Below are 26,899 nucleotides of genomic sequence, written 5' to 3' on the forward strand. Positions count from 1 at the left end.
TTGCCCAATTTACCACTGATATAACTAATTTTGCGCTAGTCAACAGACTTACAACATTTCCTGTACAATGAAAAATACTTGGGGAGTGAACACCAATGAATTGGCATCTAGCAACAATGGTTGCTTTTAAATTGTGTCCACTCCACCAAACTAGGTACTCTCTAAACATCAATACAACATCGCAGATGGATGTTACCCCAATAAAACCAGGGGACAGACAGATCTTCAGGGCAGGCTGACCACATCCATTCTATTGGGCAGGCCGCAGGCTGTGGATCCTGCTGCCTTGGTAGAAACAACCAGGGGACAGACAGATCTTCAGGGCAGGCTGACCACATTCATTCTATTGGGCAGGCTGTGGATCCTGCTGCCTTAGTAGAAACTGTACTGATGTATAGTGCTGAAGAGATTCTGGAAGATCGACGTCAGCATAATCTATTGACGGGATTGCCATTGATAGATCCTCGGTAGAGAATGGTATACTGTAGCCAGAAAAGATCAATATTAATGCAAAATATAATTACAGTAGAACACATTCCACATTAGCAAACATCAAGCATAAGTACAGATCGTTGAAGGCAAAGTATAATTTTTTTTTGGAAATACTTTCCTTACCTTAAGTCATCATCCAACAAGAAGGAATTTGACACAAGATTCTGGGTATCTTTGTTGACCATCTCCCGCATTGCAGCAACCACCTGAAAAATCTCAAAAATAATATCAGAACTGTAAAGCAAAATTAATTCCAGAAAAATGAGAGCTCCAGGTTCGAGCTAAAATTTCCTACCTCGGTTGAAATGCCTTGGGTACCGTATTTGTCATCCCAATACATCGAGCATATTCTATAGATTTGGCGAACACTCAAGGACTACATGAAACACAAGAGAAATTGTGAGTTAAATAGTCTGCCATAAATGATGGCCAACTGCAAAAGCGTACATGATATGTGTTTTCATACCGGGCAAAGATCTTGCTTGATCTCCTCAAGCGTCTTTTTTCTTTTTTGGTGTATAACCTGTGTATAACGAATTTTGTGAAAATAGCCTAAAAGACAAACAATGAACAGAAACAGAAAGACGGGCAGCTTGCAGAATCAATTACCAAAAATCCAACAGCTTGTCTGATATAATTGAGCTCGTGCCAAGATGTACCCGCAAACTGAAAAGAACATAAACTTGTGAAGACAGCTGACAAGGCCCACAAACCCAACAAAAATGATGCTACCCAATACTCTTAGGCCCCGTTTGTTTCCTTTCATTTTGAGGAATTGGAATCTTACTAATGGAATAGACTAATTTTTTAGAATGTGACATTCCACCACTTTCCAAAGTTATCATATAAGTCTATCTCAAATTCATGGGAATAGAAATAGAAATTGATTCTATAGATTTACATACTATTTTTCCGATGTACAACTTATAGCACACCCTTCTACTTGCTTCGATATAATATAAATGCAGTATATAACTATCTCTCTCATATAATTTAGGATAATGTACAAATATATTAAATATATAAATATATGAACTTAATTAGTTTTGTCTAAATTATAATTATTAAAATGGAATTCAATTCCAACGAAACAAACGGGGCCTTAGAGAAAGTGTATCTTGAAAGAGTAACACATTGGATACGCCAAGAAAATCCAGTTTCAACAGGGCTTCTTACAAGCAGGATACGAATGTACAATGACACCTACCTCATCTGTGACATCAGTAATCCATTTCTCCAACAACGATAGCCCAGCTTTCACGTATTCCCCATTGGAGAATGTACAACATTCACGTCGGAGAAGAAGACTGAGAAATGAATAAATTAATGAAGGTGAAATAGTCTCTTGCTTTTATTTATTTCAACCATATTACAATAAGCATGTATCTTGAAGTGTCGCCATCCCACCACCCATAACCTTCAATAAGTATATTATTTAACACTCAAGAAGGCACTTTTCTAGTAACTAAATGAATCGCAAACTTAGAAAAGATAGTTGCCCATTAAAAATTTTCAGTTGATAAATAATATACAGATATTCCTAATAATTCATTCCTATACATTTAATGGCTAGCGTGGCATTTTCACGTTTCATACCAAGTACCAAGTTATTGAGATGAGGAAACTACCTGTTAAACAACTGTATATTGATGAAGGAGAATAATTGTGTGATAAGTTTACGTATAAAGAAGGATGGCACCTGCGGCAAGCACGGATATTATATTAGACTCAAGTCTAGGACCAGCATTGAAGGCTATCAGTGCCCAACTGACGAACTTTACATAGGATCAATCCTTTCTCAGGACAGGACAATAATAAGGCTTACATAATTTTCGCGCAATGTATCCATAAGTAAGTCAAGGAAATTGACGATATTGTCCCAGTTGGAGTTCGATGCTGGGTGGGCACCAACTCCAGATGACTTGGATGCTTTTCCAGATTGCCCACGTGTTGACTTTGGAGCCTGCATATGAATCTCAGAAAGTTACCAAAATATCCAGTTATTCCGATGCAGTTGAATTGAGGAAACAACTACGTACCTGAATGCAAACATTAAGAAGAGGTGATATTTCCTTTTTTAGATTATCTCTGAGCTGCCCAAATATCTTTTCGACACATGCAGTAAGCTGCTGTTTGAATAGTATGGCTGGATACCGTGCATCAACATGTGGTAGAGTATCACTGCGGCCTATAAACTTTGAAGGAGACCTCAATGTCTGGAAGAAACATAAGTATTGTTATTCCAGTTAGAAAGCAAAATCAATCCTCAATGGTTCCTTTAGAAGAAAAAAACATCATGCTACAAATATTACCTAGTACCCAAATTAAATAAAGAACTATGTTTCTGCAAACCTTACAAAATTCTGCACACAGATAATATTTTTAACAAGTAAGAATGTTGTCATGTCTCTTGACAACATTCTTACTATGCATCAAAAAATGACTAATGCAACCAGCACAATGAGGCTTCATAAACAGGAGCCTACAGATCAACGGATCCCGTCCACCTATTTTGCAGTCCTCAACCACCAGATACAACTCTAGATCCTTGGTGGGCTGCTCACTACTTCCACTACCCGAGTGCTTCTTAACGGGGTTCCTGGTGGCTTCTGTTAGAGTACCCGCCTAGGGTTTTGGGGTTAGCCCCTTGTAATCACTGTCACATCCTTGTGTAATGGGCCAGGCCCAACATCTATCAATATATACCAGTCCCTATCCTAGTTAGGGTTAAGGAGTTTTCTCATTCTCCAACTGCTTCATTACCCATCGTAGAGGTTTGAGACAAGGTGACCCATTGTCTCAATTATTGTTCATCATTGTTATGGATACTCTTAATCTTTTGGTGGCGAAGGCTGCTAATGATGGTTCATGTGGCTGGTCTCCCATAATCGATGTTGGACCGCGGACCGGTTGGCTAGGAGGAATTTGCTTGTCTCCTATGTGATCAGGAGGAAGAAACCATCAATCATCTGCTTGTCCACTGTGTGTTTGCTCGACAATTTTGGTTCTTCCTTCTTCAGCGGTTTGGGCTGGTGCGGCTTGCTAAGCAGCCTAGCGAGGCTTCCTTCCTTGACTGGTGGAGACGTGCCCTTGAGGTGGTGGAAAAGCCTCTCCAAAAAAGGTTTCAATTCTTTAGTAATTCTTGGAGCTTGGGTTATTTGGAAACATAGAAACCATTGTGTTCAACCAAAAGAGCCCTAGCCTCTCCTTGGCTTTGATCATGGCTGGGGATGAGCTTTGGAGTTGGAACATGGCTGGCGCCAAGGGGCTGCGACTGCTTTCTGCTTATATGCAGGGGGCTGAAGAGTTGTAGTGTTCTTGTGTGTTGGGTGGCTTGTGGTCATTTTGTTTCCAGTACGTGGCGTGGTTGAGTGAGGTGGAGGTGTGTGGGGTGTGTGCGTGGCTCTTTCTTGTAATTCTTCTTCTATTAATGAAATGATACGCAGATCTCCTGCGTGTTCGAGAGACATTTGGTACGCGTAGGGGTGGTAATGGATCACAATCCAAATGCTTCTTCACAAATGGTAGGGCTCTAAATAAATTTTAGTTCAAAATGAATAGAAATAGGGCTCAATCCCAATCCGATCCTTAAATCTTAGTGTAAAATTTAGAGCCCATTGTCACCCATAGGTACGCGGTGTTTCAACATTTGAAACTGATATGTGTTTAAAAATGTAGTCTTCTAATACTATGATTTTGATACATTTTATAAATATATTATAGTGGATATTTCATATCAGAGTTGTATTTTGGGAACATATCTCTGCACAAAACAATAATCCATTCCAAAATGTATGCCGTTTTGGCTATTCTAGATTCACAATTTTTACTTTGTATCTAGACATGGTGTATATCTAGATGCATCACAAAAGCTATGTAACTAGAAAGTCAAAACGACTTACAATTTCATAAAGAGGTGGTACTTTTTTATGAATACGATGGATTCAACCTGAACAAAAATAATATTCATCATACCCAAAATCCTTACTTGTGCTATCTTCCCTAGAGCTCCACCAGAACGACGAGACGGGGTAGTGAATAATCCATTTGACCGCAGATTTCTTTGGAGAAGGCATAGCAATGCAGAGGTATTGGACAACCAATAAGGTAATCTACCATCAGCTTCGTTCCCCTGTAGTGACACCAAAACAGAAAGTTCCAAATTGATTTTACATTGATAACACACCTGGTGTAAACAGAAAAATAAATGGGCTCAAATTATTTCACCTTTAGGACATCATTTATGGCCTCAATCACGTGATCAAAAATAGCAGTTCGCTCTGATTCAAAAGCACGCCAGTGCAAAAGACATTTGTAAATGATACATGCTGCAACTGGTTTGCCATCCTTATATCCTAAATTTTCTTTGATGCATCTCAATAAAATTTCATGATTTTGCTGCATGAAACAATAGCAAATATGAGATACCTAAAATTCTTTATAGACCGCTATGGTCAGTAACAAAAAATTAGCAATCTCGTGTGAGATGACATCAAATGAATTCGAAAATGAAACACATCTACTCCCTCCATTCCAATTTATAATTCGTTTGACTTTTTTGCCCCAATTTTGACCGGCTCGTCTTATTCAAAGAATTTCATAATTATAAATGGGACAGAGAGAGTATAACTAAAGTCTAGAGCACAGACAAATTTACCTCATGCCTTTCAACAGGCAACCTCGATCTCCTTGATGTACTCAAAGTCTGTGGAAGAGAAGCCAGATATTTTGTAGGTGTTGGGCTTTCCTACAATTTTCATTCTCTGTCAAATTAAAGCTTTTTTACAAGATCCAGACAAGTGCAGTTACCCAAGTTGAAAGGAAAAGAAAAAGCTTACATATATATGCTTTGGCTCACTGTTGGGAAGCCCAATTGATGCAGAAAATTTCTGCATTCAGAAATCAAGTCATTGGAATAAAGTTTAAACAACAAAGAATTGACATCAAAAAGAGAGTATCACAATAGTATTGTAGTAGTCAGCAGTGGAGTCAGCAAAAAACATTGTATGTACTGAGAAAGGGTAACAAATGTTTCTGGCCTCCGTAAGGAGGTCTGTAAACCTTTGTTTCTATTTTCTTCTGCTTAATATATAATGGGGCGCAGTTCTCCTGCGCGTTCGAGAAAAAAAAAGAGAGAAAGGGTAACAAAAAATGTACCTCAGATAATGTCTTTGGAGCTACAGACAGATTGTTCATTGTCGGCATATTAAATGCCTTCTGTCTTAAGACATGATTTTCATTTTCCAAGTTTGTAAGTTTCTCCTGCAATCTGGATTCATGAAAACATAAACCATCATATGTTCACAATAGGGCCACCAGAAACGTAGATGCCACATATTAATCATGCATCCTGCTGTTCTAGGTACATATGGGAGCATAAACACATACTTGTCCAAGTTTTGCTGTAGATGGTTGCATTTCCCCTCGACTTCCTTCAATTTTTCCATTGTATCATCACTACTTTTGCGAGTCACAATAAGTTCATTCTCCAGTATTGAGTTCTTCGTAGATAATGATTCAACTAAGTTCTGTGGAAGGTAAAAGATATGGTTCAGCAAAATTATAATTCAAGGTATGTCCCACTAGACTTCCTAAGGAGTTCACAAGGAAACCTTAGGGACTACGTTACTTCACAAATATTATCTACTCCCTAGCTTAAGAATATGATGAAGACAGAAGTTATGAAACCTTTAGGTTGGAGTTTTCTTCTGCTGCTTCTGCTGACATAATCTTTTTACTCTGCAACATAGTAATCTCTCTCAAAGAATCATCCAACTGCTTTTGGAGCAGCAATTTTTTGGCATGTTCATTTTGAGCAGCTGACTTAGCGGCAGCACATTCTGCACTTAATGATTCAATTATTTTGTCACGCTTCAATATTTCTACTGATTTTGACTCTTCACTGGAAGCCTGCATTTGAAAGTTGAATCACCAGGTGAATACGAAACCAACAGTTGTGAGCAATAAAATATACAAAATTAGGCAGAATAGCTGTTTGCCATCCAACTTCCACAGGAGGCTCATTTTTCGTCCCTCAACTATCAAAAATGAACATTTCAGCCCTCAAACTTTTATCTTGGGCTCAATTTCATCCTTCAACTATAAAAAATGAGCGTTCCAGCACTTTTAATTCTTCTTTGTATTCAATTTCCTAATATAATTGTTAATGCCAATGTTTCAAAATATCGATTGTGTGTATTAAGTAATTTTATTTAATAAAATATGATTGTAGGGGCTTCCCCTACAGTATTTCTTGGTCAAAAAATATTGATTCCCGAGTTTCTTTCAGTTATTATGTCCTTTCCAGCTTTCCATAAGGTGAAGCGGAAGTCATTCCCGTCAGTTAATACTTTTACTAATACCTCTGACCGCTGGTAAGCTACAGATGCTTATAACAAATAATTGAGCTAATATAAAAATAAACAAGCACAACACTATCAAATAACCGCGAAGAAGAATATAACAAGTAACATTCACAAAATAATGCACTAATGCAATAAAGTGGCACATATTACTTACCCGCAGTCTCCTTTCAAGGGTAAGTCTTAAAGCAAGATCATCCATCTTTTTCTCAAGCTTATTCTTTGCCTCACGCAGTGCACCAGCTTCATTTGCAGCCTATCACAAAACGATCATATAAGAGTTTTCCCAATACACAATAATCACAGGAGAGAGAAAATTCCAAAAGTTGCAAGGAACATGAAAACCTTAGCAGCGCACATAGGGAAAAAAGAAAATGCAAAAATATATAAAGAAAATAAGAACAAAATTGCAAATAACTAACGCAGGTTTCATTCATTTATATAGGATGCAAGCCGAAGAAATTACCATTTTGAGTTTCCTTAGCTCCTTTCTTGCAAGCTTCTGTCTCCAAGAACACTGAATTGCCACAGTGGCTTGCCGGTAATTCTGGAAAAGTATGACAAACTTCCGTCTTCTCCATGTGGACTGCAGTGTGCCAATGAGGTAAATAAACCAAACCATGGCATCTCGAATGTTTAGCTTATTATAACATTCCATGCAGTCAGAAAAAATATAGCTAGCCATTGCTTACTAACATAACAATTTTCACTAATATTTTTGTTTTAAGAAGGTTTTAGTCCATGCACAATTTCAGGATGGGGTCACCTGTATCACTGTAGCAGCTTTATGTTCCCTAATGACAGAGAAATAGCGGCGAGCGATGAACCCTCGAATGTAAGACTGAATAAGGAGAGCTGCCAAACATGCTTGCAGGTGAGCTCTACGTAGCAGCCATCTTCGGACATACTTCTGAACAATTACAGCTGCTGCTGTTTCTCGTCTGTTTGCGAACATCTTCCTTGCCAAACAGCCTAATGAGCAAAAAGAATGTATTAGTAATTTAATATTAGAAAAGGCAAGAAAGTGTGATTCATGACGGATGTATGCAAGAATCAAAGAACAAATTTAAACTCGCAAGTCATGAGAATAGCAAGCATGTGAGTACTAAAGTTCAATTCCAGGTTCAAGCAAGTTGTGGTTGGGTAGAGTTGAAACCTATCGAAAGCCACAAATCCAGGTTCAAGCACGTGGGTAGTTGTTTTTTATTCTCTCCTATTTAAGGCTAGATCTTTAGGTATATTACATCATTCAAGTCACATTTTACTACCTCTTACCATGTCAACAACTTTGGTCTTTCCATGTCTCTCTTCCCATTATTATCGCGTCTTAGGATACCACTACGCACTGGGGTGCCTCTCTCTTCCCGTTATTGGACAAACTTTTCTTCAATAGGTGCTACTCCTAGCCTATCACATATATCATCAATCTACACTCAATCCCATCTTGTATGGTCAGAAACCCAACGCAACATACATATCGCAACATTTATCTGTTGAACTAAAGTACAAAATAAAATACAATTGTCAATAGAGAGATAAATTATTATCTAGGTTTCAAGATTTATGCCTCTAATTAGCGCCCTATGCAATCACATTTCTCAAGAAAGATCCGGCCATCTAAACGATCGAACGACCATCCAACCCAATTAAGCAATTACTACCTCTGTTTGCAAAAGATTAGTACTTACCTAACAACCATCAAATCTGAAAACAATGTATTTCAATCCAAATCATTTGGAGACAGAGTAACTGTGTATAGTTCTCTTTCATCAACAGACAACTATTCAGTCCCATTACACAATTACTTCTTGGAGCAAAAAATGCTGCTGTTTGAAGTATGCAGCTAAACTGGAACATGAAAATAATGTAGTTCGTTCAAGTTCATTTAGTCGATAAAGCAATTACTCACTTTACTGTTTTCTGTCAACATTTTACTGATCTATGTCGCTCTCATGAACAAAACTATAAAGCCAAATGATAAACCCACATGTTTACCTCTGCAGTATGCTTGTATAGAAATTGAAGCCTCCCTTGTTTTCACAAATTCTTTGCGTGTGATAAATGTTCTGAAACGGCCTTGAATGTGCCGTGCAGCGTTGTCCAAAATCTCAGCACGGCGCATATCTAAAATCGCAATTTGACCAGCCCTAAGGAACACCTTTGTTTTACCAAGCTATCATGTACAAGAAAATGTCAATATATTATTTTTACATCTTTCCCACAGTAACATTAACCTTAAGCATATCATTAAAGCAATTACTTCAATTTTGATTTTTTTTTTCTTAAGTATGTGTGGGAGCTGAGCATCATTCCATTAATTCATTCAGAACAAGAGTATAAAAGTAAAATGCCCAAACAACACAGACTACTACTGTTAGATTGAATAGCTTATAATCTGGCCGTAGGCCTCTGCTGTGTAAACGTAGCTTATCTGGTAAGATAACTACGTAGATATTCAGGGGACAACTCTGCTACAGCTTAGCCTAAAATATAGCAGATTCTGTTATGCAGAGTTATCCCCTTAGGATGTTATCCTCGGCAGTCCTATGCCTATATAAATAGATCAATGCGGCCTGCTCTGCAGGTAGAAAACACTTAACCAATCCTGGTTGCTATTTTCACATGGTAATCGGAGCCTCTCCTCTACCCTAACCCTAGCCACCATCTATCAACAATTCCAGCAATGGTGTCCAGCTCCCAAACCGTTGTGCCAACACCCCTTCTAGGGCAAATCGTTGCCGTAAAACTTAGCAAGACGAACTATGCGCTATGTAGAGTGCAGGTTCTGCCCATCATTGAGGCGCTCAACTGCAGGGATACCTTGATGGTTCCCTTGCCACGCCTGAGGAGACGATTCCCAATAAGTCTGATGGCAAGACCATGGAAGAGGTCGATCCGAAAATTATCCGGTGGACCGCGCTTGAGCAGCAGGTCCTAGGCTTCCTCATGACGGCCATGACTAGAAGCATGTGTCAGGTTGCCTCCTGTACCACACCCAAAGATGTGTGTTCTCTCCTAAAGCAAACCAACGTGTCAGTCTCGCGCACGAACTATCAACACGTGAATTGCTCTAGCTACTACTCGGAAAGGTAACATGACTATTTCTGAGTATATCACCAAGATGAAATCTCTTGCAGATGAGATGGGATCTGCCAAGCAGGCTATTGATGATGAAGAACTAGTCTCGTATATTCTGGCGGGATTAGATGAAGAATTCAATCCAGATATCTCAGCCATTGTTGCTCGTGTGGAACCTGTCTCAGTCGGGGATGTCCATTCTCAGCTTCTCAGCTTCGAGAACAGGATGGAACTGCTTCACGGAGGGATACAAGCCTCGGTCAATGCTGCTCGTCGTGGTCGTGGTAGATCTGGACCTAGATATGGACCTCGTGGTCGTGGCCGTAATGGTCCTGGTCATAGTGCCCAGAGAATGGTGCCATCAGATGCCAGAAAGTCTGACATCATATGTCAGGTTTGTGAGAAGACTGCACATACTGCTCTTGATTGCTGGCGGAGATTTGATGAGAACTACTCGTCCAACAGCAAGACTGCTGCAGCTGCTACCCACAACCATGGTGCTGCTGCTGCTACAACCAATGGTTATGGCATTGATACAAACTGGTACACTGATACTGCTGCAACAGATCACATCACCTCAGAACTGGATAAGCTGACAGTCCAAAACTCATACAAAGGACCAGATCATATCCTCACAGCCAGTGGGGCAGCTATGAACATTAGCAATATCGGTAATGCTGTTATTGATAACCCTCTAAATCCTTGCATCTCAATAATATCCTCCATGTTCCCAAACCAAGAAAAATCTAATTTCCGTTCACCGTTTTACATCTGACAATCAAGTCTCACTTGAATATTTTCCAACTCATTTTTTTATCAAGGATCTAGAAACTAGGAGAAACCTTCTTCGTGGTAGATGTGAAGATGGACTCCACCCTCTTCCCTCCAATAGCACTTGGTGAGGGGCTCCTGGTGCCATCAAGATGACTTCTCACCGATGGTACAACCGTCTTGGCCATCCATCTTTTCAGATCATTCAAAAATTAGTTAGTCAAAATAGAATTTCATGTTCAAATAAGTCAGTTTGTGATGCCTGTCAACAGGACAAGAGTCACCAGCTTCCGTATTCTGTGTCCATTAGTATCTCATTAAAACCTCTTGAGCTTGTATTATCTGACGTTTGGGGACCTGCTTCTGAATCTGTTGGTCGTCAGAAATACTATGTATCCTTTATTGATGATTTCAGTCAATTTGCATGGGTTTATATGTTAAAACATAAATCTGATGTCTTCCAAAAGTTTACTGAATTCCAAATCATGGTTGAACGTCGCTTTGACACTAAAATCTTTGCCATGCAAACTGACTAGGGAGGCAAGTATCAGGGAATGAACTCGTTTTTTACCAAAATAGGCATTACACATGCGCACCAGCAAAATGGCGCTGCAGAAAGGAAACACCGACATATTGTTGAAGTCGGCCTATCACTCCTTGCTCACGCAGCCATACCTCTCAAATTCTGGTATGAAGCGTTTGCCACAGCTTCCTATCTTATTAGCTGAACTCCTACAGGACTCCCTGATTTTTCTACTCCCTTAGAACACCTTTATAATCAAATTCCAGATTACTCCTTCCTTAAAGTGTTGTGCTTGTTGGCCCCATTTGCGCCCATACAATCCTCGTAAACTTGTGTTTCGATCTGTTCGTTGCGCTTTTCTAGGGTACAGCACAATGCACAAAAGCTATAGGTGTCTTGAAGTGTCCACAGGACGCATATACATCTCTCGTGATGTGGTTTTCGATGAAGCAGTCTTCGCTTTCACCGAATTGCATGCTAATCTGAGATCATGTTTGTAACCACCGTAATGGGGGTCTTCTTGTACTGATCCATTTTGGATCCTTTTCTCTTCCTTCTTAATGAAAAGATGTGCATGTCTCTTGCGCGTTCGAGAAAAAAAACTGAGATCCGATTTTGCCTTGAAAGATCTTGGCCAGCTACATTATTTTCTTGGTATTGAAGTTCAGAAGGTAAAAGATGGTATTCATCTTGCTCAAACCAAGTATGCTTCAAATATTTTGAAAAGAACTGTATGACAGCCTGTAAACCGGTGACTACACCTCTCTCTACTTCTGAAAAATTGAGAATTGATGAAGGTGAGTTACTTGGGCCAGAGGATGCAACATGATTTAGAAGCATTGTTGGCAATTTACAGTACCTAACCCTAACTCGACCAGATTTGAGCTTTGCAGTCAATAAAGTGTGCCAGTTCCTTCATGCTCCAACCTCGCAGCATTGGACAGCAGTGAAAAGAATATTGAGATATGTGAAATACACTCTTGGTCATGGCTTAAAGATTGCAAGGTCATCATCTTTACTTGTTAGGGCTAGTTTGGGAGTCTCAAAACCGGAGAGGATTGGAGGGGCTAGAATCTCCTTCTTATTCAATTTTGAATAAGAAGGGGACTGTAGTCCCTCCAATCCCCTCCGGTTTTGTGGCTCCCAAACTAGCCCTTAGTGCTTTTGCCGACGCAGATTGGGCTAGTGACCCAGATGACAGGCGATCTTCAGGGGGTTTTGCAGTTAATCTTGGCAGTAATCTTGTGTCCTGTAGTGCTAGAAAGCAGCCAACGGTGTCAATGCTACTGCAGAATTAATGTGGATACAATCTCTTCTGTATGAGCTAAAGGTCCCCTCTGTCCACCTGCTGCTAGAATCTAGTGTGATAATATAGGGGCTACTAATCTCACAGCAACTCCAATGTTCCATGGCCGGGTAAAGCATATTGAAATTGATTTTCACTTTGTCAGAGAAAGAGTAGCTAGAAAGCTCTTAGAAGTGAGACTCATCTCCACTGAAGATCAGATTGCAGATGGTTTTACTAAGGCCGTGACTGAAGAAATTGGCATCCTTTAGAGACAATCTCAACTTATGCAAGTTATGATTGAGGGGGAATGTTAATGTTAGACTGTGTGTGTGAGTGTGTGTGGGCCGGCACCACTGTTGGGTTGCCGGCCCATTAGGGTTAGGGTTGAGTCTCTATATATGTACCTCATCTCCTATCAATATATCTGCTTTACATTTCTACATGGTATCAAGCTAGGTTAGGGTTTCCTCTCCCACAGCAGGGCAGCCGCCGGCTGCTCCCACCCTACAGTCGTCGCCTGCCATCGCTGCCCCCGGGAGGCTCAACCTTCCCTCCGGGGGCGGCCTCCCTCCTCCCAACCGTCGCTGTTGTCTCCCTGGGCAGGCAGCCGCACCCCCACTCCTTCCCCAGCCGACCTCTGGCCGCCGCCACCCTCGAGCCGGCGAGCTCGGGCTCCCTCCGGCCGCCTCCATCCCCTTCCCCGACCGGCGTCTTCCTCCTCCCCCAGCCGGCGAGCGCGGGCTCAAGCGCGCCCCGGCCAGCCGGCTCGCAGTCGCCTTCCACCCCACAGCAGCCGCCACCACCTGAGCCGCCGCCGCCCCCGGGAGGCTCCTCCTCCCTCCCGGGGCGGCACTCGGCAAAGGTAGCTCGACGTGCGCCAGAGCACCGCTCGGTGCCGTGGCCAGACCTCACCCGCTCGTTGGCGAGGTGCGGGCGAGGCTGGAGCTCGCCCTCGCGGCAGCGGTGCGCGCAACTGCCTGCGCGGCGGCAGCGACGGAGCTCTCCTACGCAGCCACGTTTGGTGTGCCTCTTCCTCCCCTACGCCTGAGGCGGAGGCCTTCCGCTCAGCGAGCTGGCGGATGGCGTCTCGCTCCATCTGGTCCAGCTGCTCCGCGCTGAGGCCCCAGTCGTCGTCGTCGTCGTAGCCACCCCAGCCTCCGCGGCCTCCACTGCCCCCGTCCCCGCCTCCCCTCTCGGAGCCCGCGCCTCCTCTCCTCGTCGGCGCCCCCTTCTCCACGTCGCACCCTCGGCCTCGTGTTGCTGCCCTCGTGAGATCTGGTCACGAGCGCCCGACGTAGGCTGCTGCCTCAGTCTCTCCTCGCTCAGTCGCATCACCACCGTCGGAGACGGACCGAGGTGCTCTGCGAGACTCCGCCCCATAGAGCTCTTACGATGGGTTCTTTTCCGTCCGGTTGCTGGGTTCCCTGAAGCCAGTCATGGCGATGACCACCGCCGTGACGGGGCTCGCCGTCGCAGCAACCGACCCCCTCTCCCTTCCTCCTCTCCCACTGCCCGACCGCCTCTCCCCAACACCTCGGAGGCGCGGCCGCCTCTCCCCCTACACCCCGGCGTCTGCCCAGATCTGACCACGACATTGCTCACGGGCCCAGATACGTCGTCGAGATCGCTCCTCGGCCTTGCTGCCGCTGCAGTGGGCGCGGGCGATCTCGCCGCGACACCCTCTCCCTCCGCCGCCGACTGGCCAGCAGGCCGCTCCTGCGCTTTGCAGCCCCTTGTCATCGCGCTAGCCGCCAACTCCTAATTGCTCGCGCTGACGCCCCAGCAGCGCCTCCCACTTCGAGCTTCTCCCGTCCCCAGTGCCGTCAACACCCCTTGCCAGGTCCGGCGCAGGCCCCTGCCCGACTGGACCCGCCTCGCCGCCCACCCCTTCATCGCCTTCATTGGATCCGTCGCTGTCGCGGCCTTCCCGGCCGGATCCACGTTGCTGCGACCTTTTCGGCTCGATCCGCCGTCCCTTTGGCTGGATCGCGTCTTCCCGGCCGGATCCGTCGCTGTCGTGGCCTTCCCGGCCGGATCTGTCATTTCCCCTTCTATTCTGTCGCGGGCGCGGACACCATGACAGGCGCAGACGCGTGCGCTGCCGTCGGCCTCCCTGGCGGGGCTCCTTGACGTCTGGACGATCGAAGAAGCAGGAAGGTCGGCCTGTCGCTGCTCTTTTGTTGTGTCGCCCTGCCGATCGTTGACGCTCGAACGTCGACCCTCCCGAAGATCAGGCTTCTGCTGCGTGTCTCCCGACCGCGACCACCTCGACTTCGGCTACCTCGACATCTAGGGGCTATCGTCTTCTTGGAGCACACACCAGTCTCTGCTCCAGCAGCACCATTCGCACCATCGCGACACTGCGACTGCGGGGGGATAACTCGTCGGCTCCTACCTTCGGCCTCTACTCCAGTCTCATCGTGTGTGGTGTCCCCGTTGCGACAGCGGGGGGATGTTAGACTGTGTGTGTGTGAGTGTGTGTGGGCCGGCACCACTGTTGGGCTGCCGGCCCATTAGGGTTAGGGTTGAGTCTCTATATATGTACCCCATCTCCTATCAATATATCTGCTTTACATTTCTACAGTTAAATTGAATAGCTTGTAATATGGTCGTAGTTCTCTGCTGTGTAAACATATCTTATCTGATAAGATAACTACGTAGATATTCAGGGGATAACTCTGCAACAGATTAGCCTAAAATATAGCAGATTCTGTTAGGTAGAGTTATCCCCTTAGGATGTTATCCTCGGCAGTCCTCTGCCTATATAAATAGATCAATGTGGCCTGCTCTGCAGGTAGAAAACGCTTAACCAATCCTGGTTGCTATTCTCACAACTACAACACGTGCAACAGTGCAAGTAATAACATGAACAAAAGAAATCAATATCACTAGGTCCAAGGGATTCAACACTACCTCGCAGCACTAACAATTTCCAATATGCTGATGGCGCATTTTAAAAAAACTGGATGTTTATGCACAAGAGCAATGGTGGGGGAGGGGGTTTATATAAAAAATAGAAACCTATATGAGATAGAAAGAAGAGTGAATCATGTAAATAGATGTAGGTCATTTAAATTCTCTAATCAATAATCATCACGGAACATTAGTACATTGCAACGATACAATCTCAGGTGAGCACATTACTTGAAAATTTTCAAGCTTCATCTTTTCGAGAATACCCTTTGTCATCATTTTTTCATCGTAACTGCACATGTAAAGCAAACATAGTATCAAACATGGTGAAGCAAATCAACAAAACAATCAACCAATCTTTTCTTATAAAAGCAGATAATGCTGCTCAACCAAACATGTACTAATCATCAGGTGATGTGCACGGTTGTCCACACACACAGTGTAATAGACTAGTAATGACAAGAATCAAGATTAGTTTTAACCAGACCAAAAAGCCCATGCTCAATTATTGCAGGCACAAAGGTGATGTTTGGTTCAGACATTGTTAAGGGAATGGTAATGAGATCTCTTACTGGCGGTAATGGTTACTAGTTATAATTGAATTGAATAGTAGTACATAGTATTACTAGAAAGAGCACAACCAAACAAAAGTATCGGTATCCATTACCCCATGTAATCTATTTACGTTACATTTCGGCGAACCAAGCATCACCAAAGCTCCTTGGTAAAGAGGAACCACATCATTCGAGTCGAGTTTGTTGTTATGTATCAATAAGATCAAACAATTATGCAGGGTGTTTCAGGCCATAAAGAAACATTAACTCTTCTAAACTTCCATCTCTTTCCTTAGCTAGTTTCATAAAGGATATAAATGGTACCTTCCAATCATCAATTCTGGCACAAGAACAGCAAACCGGTCAACAAATTCAGCATAAGTCCTTCTGGTAGGATAGCCAGCAAGACTAATACGGACAGCCTCTAAGACACCCTGTCATGCCACCAAGAGACAATTTTCGTGAAAATATCAATAATCAAAATGGAACAAAAACAATGAAATGTTTACTGAGTACTAATTCCCTCCAGTAAAATAAATAAGTATAATCTTCGAAAGCATGCGGTTGTTTTTTCCAGCAATACTTCTCTATGAACATCAGAGTATAACTTATATTTGATTTTAAAGATCTGAACAACAGAAGCTTGTGACCAAACAATGTCTTCATGACTACGTCATACCAAACGCAGGTGCTGGAGTATATGATGTATAGCTTGAAAATTTTATAGTCTTAGAGAAGAAATACTACCTCCGTTCTCGAATATTTATCATTCGCTAGTTCATTTTTGAACTAAACTGCGACAAATAAAAAAGAACGGAGGGAGTATATAATAAGGCAAAAATAAGATAAACATATCTAAAGGAAAAACATAAATGTGGTCCAGTTACTTGCCAAAACTGTTAATACAATATGCCCACTCTGGTATGATTTAAGACCAGTCAAACGCTGAACATCACAGCGATACCATTTGGCCGTCAGTTAAGAACCACAAATCATTTTATGTAATGGCAGCTCCAATTCGCATTGAACCATAGGAGCAATGTTCAATATACCTTTGGATGGATAAGTGGTTGCAGTGTGTGCAGGGCCCACATGCGATTTTCTTTCCTACCTACGCAAGGCTTCTTCCACTTGTCCCCATCTGAAAATCTCCCTCCTGTTCACCGACGTTCATTCAATCCCCCTCCTCTCTCACCCCAGATCAGCTACAGTTTTACAAAAAATGGTCAATGGCCACAAACAAGCTCATGGTGGGTATCAGATCTGTGTCCCCTCCCACAAATCTAAGCCAGAGCTCCTCACCGCACCCCATCTCCTCCTGCCCTTACCCACAAATCAAGCTGGAGCTCCGCCTACGTGTGCATGTCAAGCTGATAAGCCATCAAAGCCATAGAAGAAGCTGCTAAAAAGACATGGAAGGATAGGATCGACTCCGACCTTCTCTGCTCTACCAACACAGGTAAAGAAACCGTCGATCCGCTGGGGGCTCGTGACAGATAGTTTGTTCCAGGCAAACCATTTATGAAGGTCAACTTTCAGTCTCACATCCAGCAGTCGACTGCCACTATGTGCCTGGTTCGATTTTGCTACACAACGGTCTGATTCCTAACATTGGACCCCTTAGCTTATTGTTCTGTTGCATGAATGAAAGTACGTATTGAAGCAAAAAAAAGAAAAGATTCAACATTCAATGCTTAGTAAAAGCAACAAAAATGACAATCAGCAAAGAATTAATACGGGCAGAAGAGTTGACTAGTAAAACAATAAGAAAAAATATGATACCGCTTTACTAGTCTATGCTTCTATGATAGTTCTTACCCCACAACGAAGTTGATGCAATACACTTTGATTTTCAAAAAGCTGAGGTCGATTAGCAGAGTTGGGCTTCACACAGCGTACATAGTGAGGTTCAGTCGAGTTTAGGGTTTCCATCAGGGCTTGCAATTGTAGCTTCAAAAAAGAATTAAACAAAGACAATAAATCAGTGCTTCAGTTAAATGTTCGATCAAGAAACATCGACTTTCAAAAGATTAAATGCAATAAAGACTGGTGATATTTTTCTCGAACATGCAGAAGGGTTTGTGTATCATTATATTAAAAAGTTAAAAGGGGTAAAACCCTTGACAAAGCCACACACCCAGATCACTCAGATTGCAAAGAACATGCATGCCCAAGAGAAAAATGATTGATGTTGCAAGGATAGCCCATTCACACCAGTGTGCTCAAACATAAATGTAGCACAAAAAAATAGTCCTCAAACAGTAGACTAGGATAATGAACAAAATACCATATTTTCTCCTTTTCCTATTTCAGCCACATTATTAAATCAGTCATATTAAAAATGTTTATGCAAACATAGCCACAAGTAAAGTAACTCATTTGTGAACAAAATCATAAAATTCAAAGACAGGACAAATGGAAGAAGCACATGTCTCATAAGCATAAAGGAAACAAGGCAATACACTTTTTATTGATAGGCAATAAACTTTTTACTGATACCTTGAATCTGGAAGCAACTGATGAGAACTTGTATGAAGATCTTATAGATTCTTCAGGCAATGAAGTGAAAAGTCCAGAAACAAATGGGCACCTTGAAGATGATAGAAGATTGCAGTGTTCTGCAACAATATAATCTCGATTCTTTTCCAGAAAAGAATCTGTTTGATACGTGACCTACAAACAGTTATATGTTATCATTATAAACTAATAAACTAAAATAATAATTAGTGACAATAACTGGCAGTCCTGGGCTCCTGGCTTACCTTCCCAGCATAGTGTGAGATGGTAAAATCTGTTTCTGAGAATTTTGTCCTCTCGAGCCTAAGATGGGAAGAGAAGTTTCTGAACATCTTTGTCGCAAAGGTCTCATGCGTAGATTTGGGAAACATACTGTAAATGAGCAAACCATAGCTAAGGATAGGAATTTATTTTATATAAATATTATATTCCAGGAGAAACAAACAGGCAGCTTACCAGGCTTCATCCAGCAGTGCAATAATTCCAATTGGTTTCTGTTTCAAGAACATCGGAGACAATCAATTTCAGTTGCCAAAATGTTTTCCAGAGCATCCAAGTGAGACAAAGTAAAAAAGGTCATGGGTCTATCCCCAGACTCCAGAGTTCCAGCCATGGCTAAGGGTGTTCAAATGAAACAAAAAAAAACTTAAAGAAAGCATGCCCTAATGAATAAAGTAATAGACTTAGTAGTCATGCTAAGTACAGCTTACACTACTGATGTCGCAAATATTAACAGCATGCGGAAATAAAAAATTAGCGCTCAAATACCTGACACAGTAAACATATATTTCTATATGTTTTGGGGCAACAGGATGCCGGAAACTTGCATTTAGGAAACAGCAACATGTTGCGCCCGTTACAGACACCAGAGTACTAACGACTATTCTAAAGCCTACAGTTGTCAGTTGTATGATCTTAAAATAAAGGTAGATACTGACTTTATCTATCATAATCCTTACATAAGGACCTCTAAGTTGGTTAGATGGTCTAAGTAGCACTCTTGAGGTCCTGAGTTCGACTATGGGAGGGAACAGGGGTTCAAGGGATTTCTTGACTTACATGAAGTCTTCTTAAAACAATACCCGGAGGGCTGTCTTACCCCACCCCCCGCAAGTCAAAAAATTTATATAGTCCATACATGCAATTACATGATTATTACATCCTACACAGTTCAAACCTATACAACTAAATAACCAGGAGAAAAAAGTACCAAAAATGGATACAGCACAAGGATACAGCACAAGCCATATGAAAACTTGCCAGCTATGCACAAGAAAAAATGAGGCAACATTAGTGGATTAACAAGAACTCCACATGGAGAACACCACAAATGGCACATCGGCATTGGCAGCTAACACATGTGCACAATATCAACATAAGGTTATTTGCTCAAGGCAGAAGAGCACCAATCTATCCCAGCACTGCAGGTGCAAGACAAGCGCGCAACAGAGGCTCAAAATTTGATAAAAACTTGCAAGCAGATAATTTAATGCTAGCACAAGCCAATATATGTGAAGTGATGCAAATTGCAAAATAATTATTATATATGTAAACATAGATCTCAATACAACAAATCAAGGTCACACAGCAAAGTTCACTCAGCATAGGCCAATGAATAAAGGTAAAGAAACAACCTTTTCAATCAAATCCAGCACATCCTGATTGTCAATGAACTCAATGTAGCTCCAATTAATTTCCTCACTTTTGTACTCCTCCTGTTCCATCTTGAATACATGCTGAGAGAAGGCATTTATAGCACCAAGTGTCAAGAGAAGTAAATTAAAAAAAAATCTGAATCCTGTAGAAAAATACAGTGCGGACCTCATTAAAGTGTTGCTGAAGTTTTTCATTTGCAAAGTTAATGCAGAACTGCTCAAAGCTGCACAGGTAAATCAAGGAGCACGTCAAAACCTAGCTAGCATTTCAAAACCAGTATTTCAATGTGATGATTAATAATTGCATAATTTACAAACATGAAACATTACACCAAACTGTAGTAAAAACATGCTAAATGCAAGCACGCACACAAGTTACAATGTATGTTCCAAGACAATTCAATTATATTGCTAATAAAATAGAGTACTTGACCTTGCTCAGAATGCTGTAAATAAACAGCTAGCTAGAACATTTACCTTTTAATGGTACAGTTCATCCATATATTTAAAAAAATGCTATGAGATATTAGTGCATTTCTATAAGTGAAAACTGAAAATGAATAAACAGTGGGTGATCTAGCGACCTGTTGTTTTTGAAGCTTTCAAAGCCGTAGATATCCAGCACACCAATTTGTAGCTTGGAATCCACATCTTGACCAATAGACTTATTAATATTCTCAACAAGCCTGAAATAGTTTTAAAATATGGTATCACATACAAAAATATATATCTTAAAAACATTGCAGAAGAAAATACCAGTCAAATAATCTTGCATATACAGTCTTCGCTAAAGCATCACGATTAGCTGCGGCAGCAGCACAATCCAATGCTTTAACAATTATTCCTTCACGAGTATGTATAGATCGGCTACATAGCGTTGAGACCAATAGATCTGAATCACACCTGTTTCAAGAACCAAAATAAAACTATAAGGTATAAGCAGCAAATTCAATCAAAGTACATAATAGTATCATATGTCACGTCCAATACATAAAATAGTGTCTACTACAAGAAGACAGGAGTCCTAATAGTTCATGATACTTATAGTGAAAAGAGTCGTGCATACCACTTCAGAGCTATTTATACTAAAAACGTGTTCACCAGATTGAGTAGCGCAGATCTTCAAAGAATATAGGCAGATAGCACGCAAGATGGCCTTAGAAACCTTAGTGTTGATTATCTACAACATGTGTTCAAGATGAGACCTCGAAATTAACTGTTTTGGGGTGGATGCTTATTTTAATCATTTACTTGAACACCTCCAGAACATTTCGAACCAAACATTTTCTATAAAACCCCAATACAGAAAACATAATTCCAGAGAAATAACAAAAATGACAAAGGAATATTTTCTCAAAAAATATCATGGCAGCTGATGCAAACAAAAAACATACATAAATAATTTAGCTGCTGTTTGGAGATGAAAATTTGAGGTTGAATCCTTAATTTTTGAAGAATCAGCATCTTTTCCTGGGACAAACTCAATATTGCCAAGATGAAGAATGGCTGCCAATGTCCGAAATATAGCGTCCTGAGCAAGTATAAATACAGAATCATTTTCTGAAATATGGATACATAACTACATAATAAAAGGACAATGCAACGATTCTCTGACAAAGACATTTTTCAAGTAACATTTAAGTGTGTTAGCATCATCTTAGGAACCTGATCTTCTCTGCTAATCCCAACAATATCCATTGCCCTTTTTGTCTTCCAGTACTCATCTTCATTGTTTGTCCCTTCCAAATCATGTGTATTGCTTTGATTCAAGTAATGAAAACTGCTTATATGCCCAAGTTTGTACAGCTCTGCGTCCTTTACAGACAAACAATGCAATATCAAAATTAATTAACTTTATTACTTCATCTGTTCATCATATCATTAGATATATTTTACAACTACATCATCGGAGAAGAATAAATACAAAGATAATAAATCACAGCACCAAAAAAGCAGGAAAGTTTGAAATGTAATTTAAAAAATAATAATGGTAACATAAAATCACACTAGTTGTTTAGCAGAAATAAATACTCTCATATTTTCTACAAGTTTGCATAGATTTAGGTAATACGCTACCAAGAATGGTAAATATGTGCCTCCATTTGTTGTAGGCTTGCCTATGCACCTAATCTCAAGAAACAAATAGGTAGTTTGATGCTTATTCCTTTCTTCATTTCATGTCGCGCCTACTTCAATTGAACAACATGGGCCACTAGATCATAGAATAATGTCAATACATTTTTACTTAGATGTGTCAAGCATGTGTTGTCTATTCTTGTGTGCATATAAACAAATCAAGCTTCAAAATACGTTCCTAATGGTAATGTTGCTCTTTAGTTAACAACAGTCCTCATGCTTAGAATTTATAAATAAGCTTGAGCATTTCTATATGACAAGAGAGTACCACAAAAGCTAAAAGACAAGTTTTATAGGATGGTGATTAACCCTGCTTGTATGGTGCAGAATGTTGGACCACAAAAAGACGACATGTTCAATAGATAAGTGTTGCAGAAATGCGCATGTTGTGTTGAATTTGTGGCCATACAAGAAGGAATCGAAGTCCAAATGATGATATATGTGATAGGCTAGGGGTAGCACCAATTGAAGAAAAGCTTGTACAACATCGATTGGGCGAACCATGACCTGTGGATTCTATTGGGTTTTTAACTCTAACCTAGCCCAACTTGCTTGGGACTAAAAGGCTTTGTCATTGTTGTATTTATAAGGAAAAACATGCTTCGATCCTCACAAGCAAATAGTGTTTCAACGAATCAATGACACATCGCACCAACATGGCACACAAAAAACAACAATAAACTGATTCCCATTGCGAATATAGTAGATAAAATGATTTATACACATTTCAGCTAACACTAGAACCTCAAGACAAATACCAAAGAAAATGCAAGCCACCATCATAATAGCAGGAAAATGGTAATGAATGCATACAAGTCAAACCAATAACTTGTTATGAGTAATTTGTTGAGCTCAAGGTTGCATAATGATAAAAGAGCATGGTTACTAATTAAGTTCAACAGTGTCCTTAGAAAGTTAAATCAGACACTATCAAAATCATAAGAAAATGCTAATCATGCATAGAGTAGCCGAACTCAGAGTGAACAAGCATAACAAATGATCCAATGAAATAATGATAGTTGGTATAAGTACCTTTCCAGAGGCACACAATTGGTAGAAGCAATGAAAATTCCTTTCAGGATCAGTAATTTGCACAACACGGGACCTTTCCAAAAGATAGGTCCTAATAGCAGCTCCAGATATTCTACCACTTGAATCAAACTGTATCTCTACGAATTTTCCAAATCGACTGGAACCAAAAAGTGGTAAGGTTACAAACTTAAAATATGCAGAAAAAAAGGAGGTTGGAAATGTTAGGTTCTACTTTCTCCATTTCAAATTATAAGACATTTTGGCTTTTTTAAATGCATTGATTGTACTATGTATCTAGACATAAGTGTACATCTAGATGCATAGCAAAATTTATGCATATAAAAATGCCAAACGCCTTATGATTTGGAATGGAGTACAAATTAAAAAATGTTGTTAAATATCTGGATGGGGAACACACACGAACCATTGAAAACATTGGCCAACAATGAGTGAATTCTCACCTTGAATTGTCATTGCGTACTGTTTTTGCATTGCCAAATGCCTCCAAAAGAGGGTTAGACTGGTGACAGGAACAAATAAAGAAATATTAAGATAACACTATCATTAGCAATATCAACAGAAAATGCATACTTCAACAAAAATATAGATGAGGAACTCTTATGGGGTGTTTGGTTTGAAGAATTAATCCATTCTAGATAAGGTGATGAATCATGAGTCCATTCCACAAATTTGGTGGAATAAACTCATTCCTCATATTATTACTAGTTATTAGCTTATGAGAAATGTAATGGTGATGAATCAACTCATTCCATTCCACAAACCAAACAAAAAAAGTGAGGAGTGAGAAGATGATGGACTATCTCATTCCTCAAACCAAACACCCCCTTAGTTTCCATAAATTATAGTTGAGAAAACAGAGTTCAAAGTTCAAACTTACTTCTAGAACCTGTTGTTCAACCGTCCGGTCATCAAGAGCGGCTCTACCGCCAACAAAGGTGAGATACTGCATAATAAGCTTCGTTGTTTCGGTTTTGCCAGCACCACTTTCACCACTAACCAGGATGGATTGGCTTCGAGAATCATTCACCATAGCCCTACTCAATTCAACAAATGTCAACAGAATAAACAAATTATATGGAAATAGTGCATTGCAATTCAACCACAATATAACATGTACCTGTATGATGCATCCGCCACCGCAAAAACATGCGGACTCAGCTCCCCTAATCGGATGCCCTTGTATTGTTCCATCATGTATTCATTGTACAGGTGAGGCAGCCTTGTAAAAGGATTAACGGCAATCAAGATGCTTCCGGTGTACGTCTGTTTCAATACAGACAGGTGAAAGGCCGTTATAGAAAGTAGTCCATAGCTAATGTGCCAGGACTAAATTCATGTAAGAATTCAGCGATGACAATCAATTGCGCAAGCAGAACATTATTGATTATTGAACATAATTGATACAAGAGAGGAGACTATAATTCTTACACAAAAAAGGACATCGTTCCATATGTTGACAGCTCAAAATGGAGAAATAACTATATTTGTAAGAGAAAAAAGAACAGTTGTGATATTACATATGGCATTTATTGTTTTCATATTTAGTTATTAAGAATACAGATCATGTCACATTTAAAAAAATTGAACCATTCATCATCCTGCTCCATTAGCTGCAAAATGAGAGTGGTTTTGTCATGAATTAACAGAAGCTGAATCCATTGAGATGAGCACTTCATTATTGAGTTCACATCAACAAATGGTTTTGCCTTGATCGATCACATTTTCAATTACGGACATATTTATTTGATTCAAGCAATTTTTGCAAAAGTTCTACCAAAGCAGAAATATGACCAAGACATCTGAAAATCACTGAACACGGTAGTCAGGAACTCCTGGAGAGAATGTGCTAAAGAAAAGGTGCTCCATGAAAGCAATGCGGCATGGAAAATAAATGTGTGAATTGAGCTCTTCAAGTTCGTAAATTTGCAAGGAAAACAAATTTTCGAGTAACCAATTAATTTACATTTCAATTAAGTTGAAATGCAAATCACCACAGCAAATAAAAACAGTGCCGGTAAACCACTTACATATATCTCATTCAATGCATATCTTTTCTTCAGATTGTAAAGAACACCTGGTTCATTTAGATATGTCAATTTGGTCATGTCATCCACATGACCCCCACCCAGATCTTCATCTGTATCCCTGGGCAACAATTTTTCTGGTGAAACTGTAATCTGGAATAAACAAAGCAAAAGCTTCAGCAAATGAATCAAGTTTCCAATGCGACAAGTTAAACACTTAAACCATATCTTAATTAACTTTTTCATAACTCAGCTCGAAATGAAAAATTGACAAATTACCAATGTGCTTCAACATTCACTGAAAATTGATCCAATATTAATAGCAACCATAAGTTGCAAGGATGTTAATGGGTGTGACAGGGAGGGGGGAAAGGTAGCAGATATTCATCAGGACACCGAGCTTGCTACTTCTGCAATCAGCTCAAAAATCTTTCAAGCTGGTGTTCCATGAAATTGAATAACTCAATGAAACCTAAGATGGAACATAAGTACATAACATAAAATAAAATGTGCATGATACACAGGTAACTTGTATAGTGAACACCTGAACTAAAAGCCAATGACTGCTAAACTTGACGGAGTTGTACAGGACAAACACATTAACATAAGTTCAGTATACATTAAATTATGCAGAGTGGGTTCAAAAACTATCAAATAGAAGTGCAAAAAAGGTAACTCGTCAAAGCTACAAACCATTATTAAGATTCTAAGAAGCTGAGTTAAGAATCTGTTTGAATTAATAGTACAAACACTAAAACGTGATGGATACTATATCTGCAGCCACCCACCTCCAACCCAAAGCACACCCCGCAGCACACTAACTAGTGCAGCCCCGTCACTTGTTCTCAGTCGTAACAAAACAACTACGAACTTCATTAAAAAAACAAGTTCAGTTTTGATCCACCTCGGTTCACTCGCATTAAACCACGATCAAACCAGCACCAAAGGCGAGTATCGCCTCCAAATCCAAATCAACCACAACACCAAACAAGCACAGGTGACATCCGCATCCACCAAGACTTCCGAACGGCACGGCGGGAACTTAAACCGCACGGAATGGGACGAAAGCGACAGACAAAAACAGGGAGCGAGGATTGGAGGATGGTGCACCTTTTTCCGCTGGCTCGAGAACACGACGACGGCGCGCTCCTTCGCTTCCACCACCTCCGCCTCCACCCACCCTTCCCCCTTCTCCTCCACCCAAACCTTCAACCCCTTCCGGTAGCTCATCCTGCCGAAACCCTAAGCTCCACGTCGCCCCACCGAACCCAAGTCCCGGCGCGGAAACCAGTGGCGGCGAGCACGGGAGGAGAGCGGCGGACTCAGGCGCTGAGATTTGGGGCGGCGGAGTCTTAACGGAGCTCCGGTTAGAGCGGCGCGGCCGCAGCTGCTTGGAGTCGTGGTGGACTCATCGCGAAATTTTTGCTTTGCCTTGGCGCTTCTTCTCCCGTGCGCTTTTCAGTGGCCAGAAAGCATCGGTTTGGGGTGCCTTGAGGGGAATCTCGGAGTGTGCCGGGTGGTAAGTGCAAAAAT

The 26,899-nt window shown here is 41.0% G+C and overlaps 1 protein-coding gene and 1 non-coding gene across 2 annotated transcripts; one reads left to right on the plus strand and one right to left on the minus strand.

Moving 5' to 3' along the window:
* Positions 1 to 26,794, minus strand: LOC103654209 (protein OPAQUE1). Its single transcript, NM_001364980.1, has 38 exons — positions 26,477 to 26,794; positions 25,370 to 25,519; positions 24,460 to 24,605; positions 24,220 to 24,376; positions 23,783 to 23,841; positions 23,322 to 23,478; positions 21,819 to 21,968; positions 21,548 to 21,684; positions 20,910 to 21,056; positions 20,738 to 20,839; positions 20,320 to 20,377; positions 20,133 to 20,234; positions 18,955 to 18,992; positions 18,744 to 18,870; positions 18,481 to 18,654; positions 17,800 to 17,931; positions 16,306 to 16,415; positions 15,659 to 15,719; positions 8,850 to 9,027; positions 7,621 to 7,826; positions 7,321 to 7,440; positions 7,012 to 7,110; positions 6,181 to 6,402; positions 5,881 to 6,020; positions 5,650 to 5,761; positions 5,331 to 5,381; positions 5,150 to 5,239; positions 4,720 to 4,890; positions 4,481 to 4,624; positions 2,532 to 2,708; positions 2,318 to 2,455; positions 2,121 to 2,191; positions 1,700 to 1,799; positions 1,102 to 1,158; positions 959 to 1,015; positions 788 to 868; positions 616 to 698; positions 1 to 482 (listed from the first exon to the last, which is right to left on the minus strand). Exons 1-38 carry the CDS (start codon positions 26,594 to 26,596, stop codon positions 344 to 346), a joined length of 4,563 nt encoding a protein of 1,520 aa, NP_001351909.1. The 5' UTR covers positions 26,597 to 26,794; the 3' UTR covers positions 1 to 343.
* LOC111591415 (small nucleolar RNA Z247) lies at positions 10,015 to 10,153 on the plus strand. Its single transcript, XR_004858049.1, has one exon. It is a non-coding gene; the product is annotated as a small nucleolar RNA Z247 (small nucleolar RNA).
* Positions 26,795 to 26,899: the final 105 nt, after the last annotated feature.

This window comes from Zea mays, chromosome 4 (genome assembly GCF_902167145.1).
Source record: "Zea mays cultivar B73 chromosome 4, Zm-B73-REFERENCE-NAM-5.0, whole genome shotgun sequence".
Lineage (NCBI taxonomy): Eukaryota > Viridiplantae > Streptophyta > Magnoliopsida > Poales > Poaceae > Zea > Zea mays.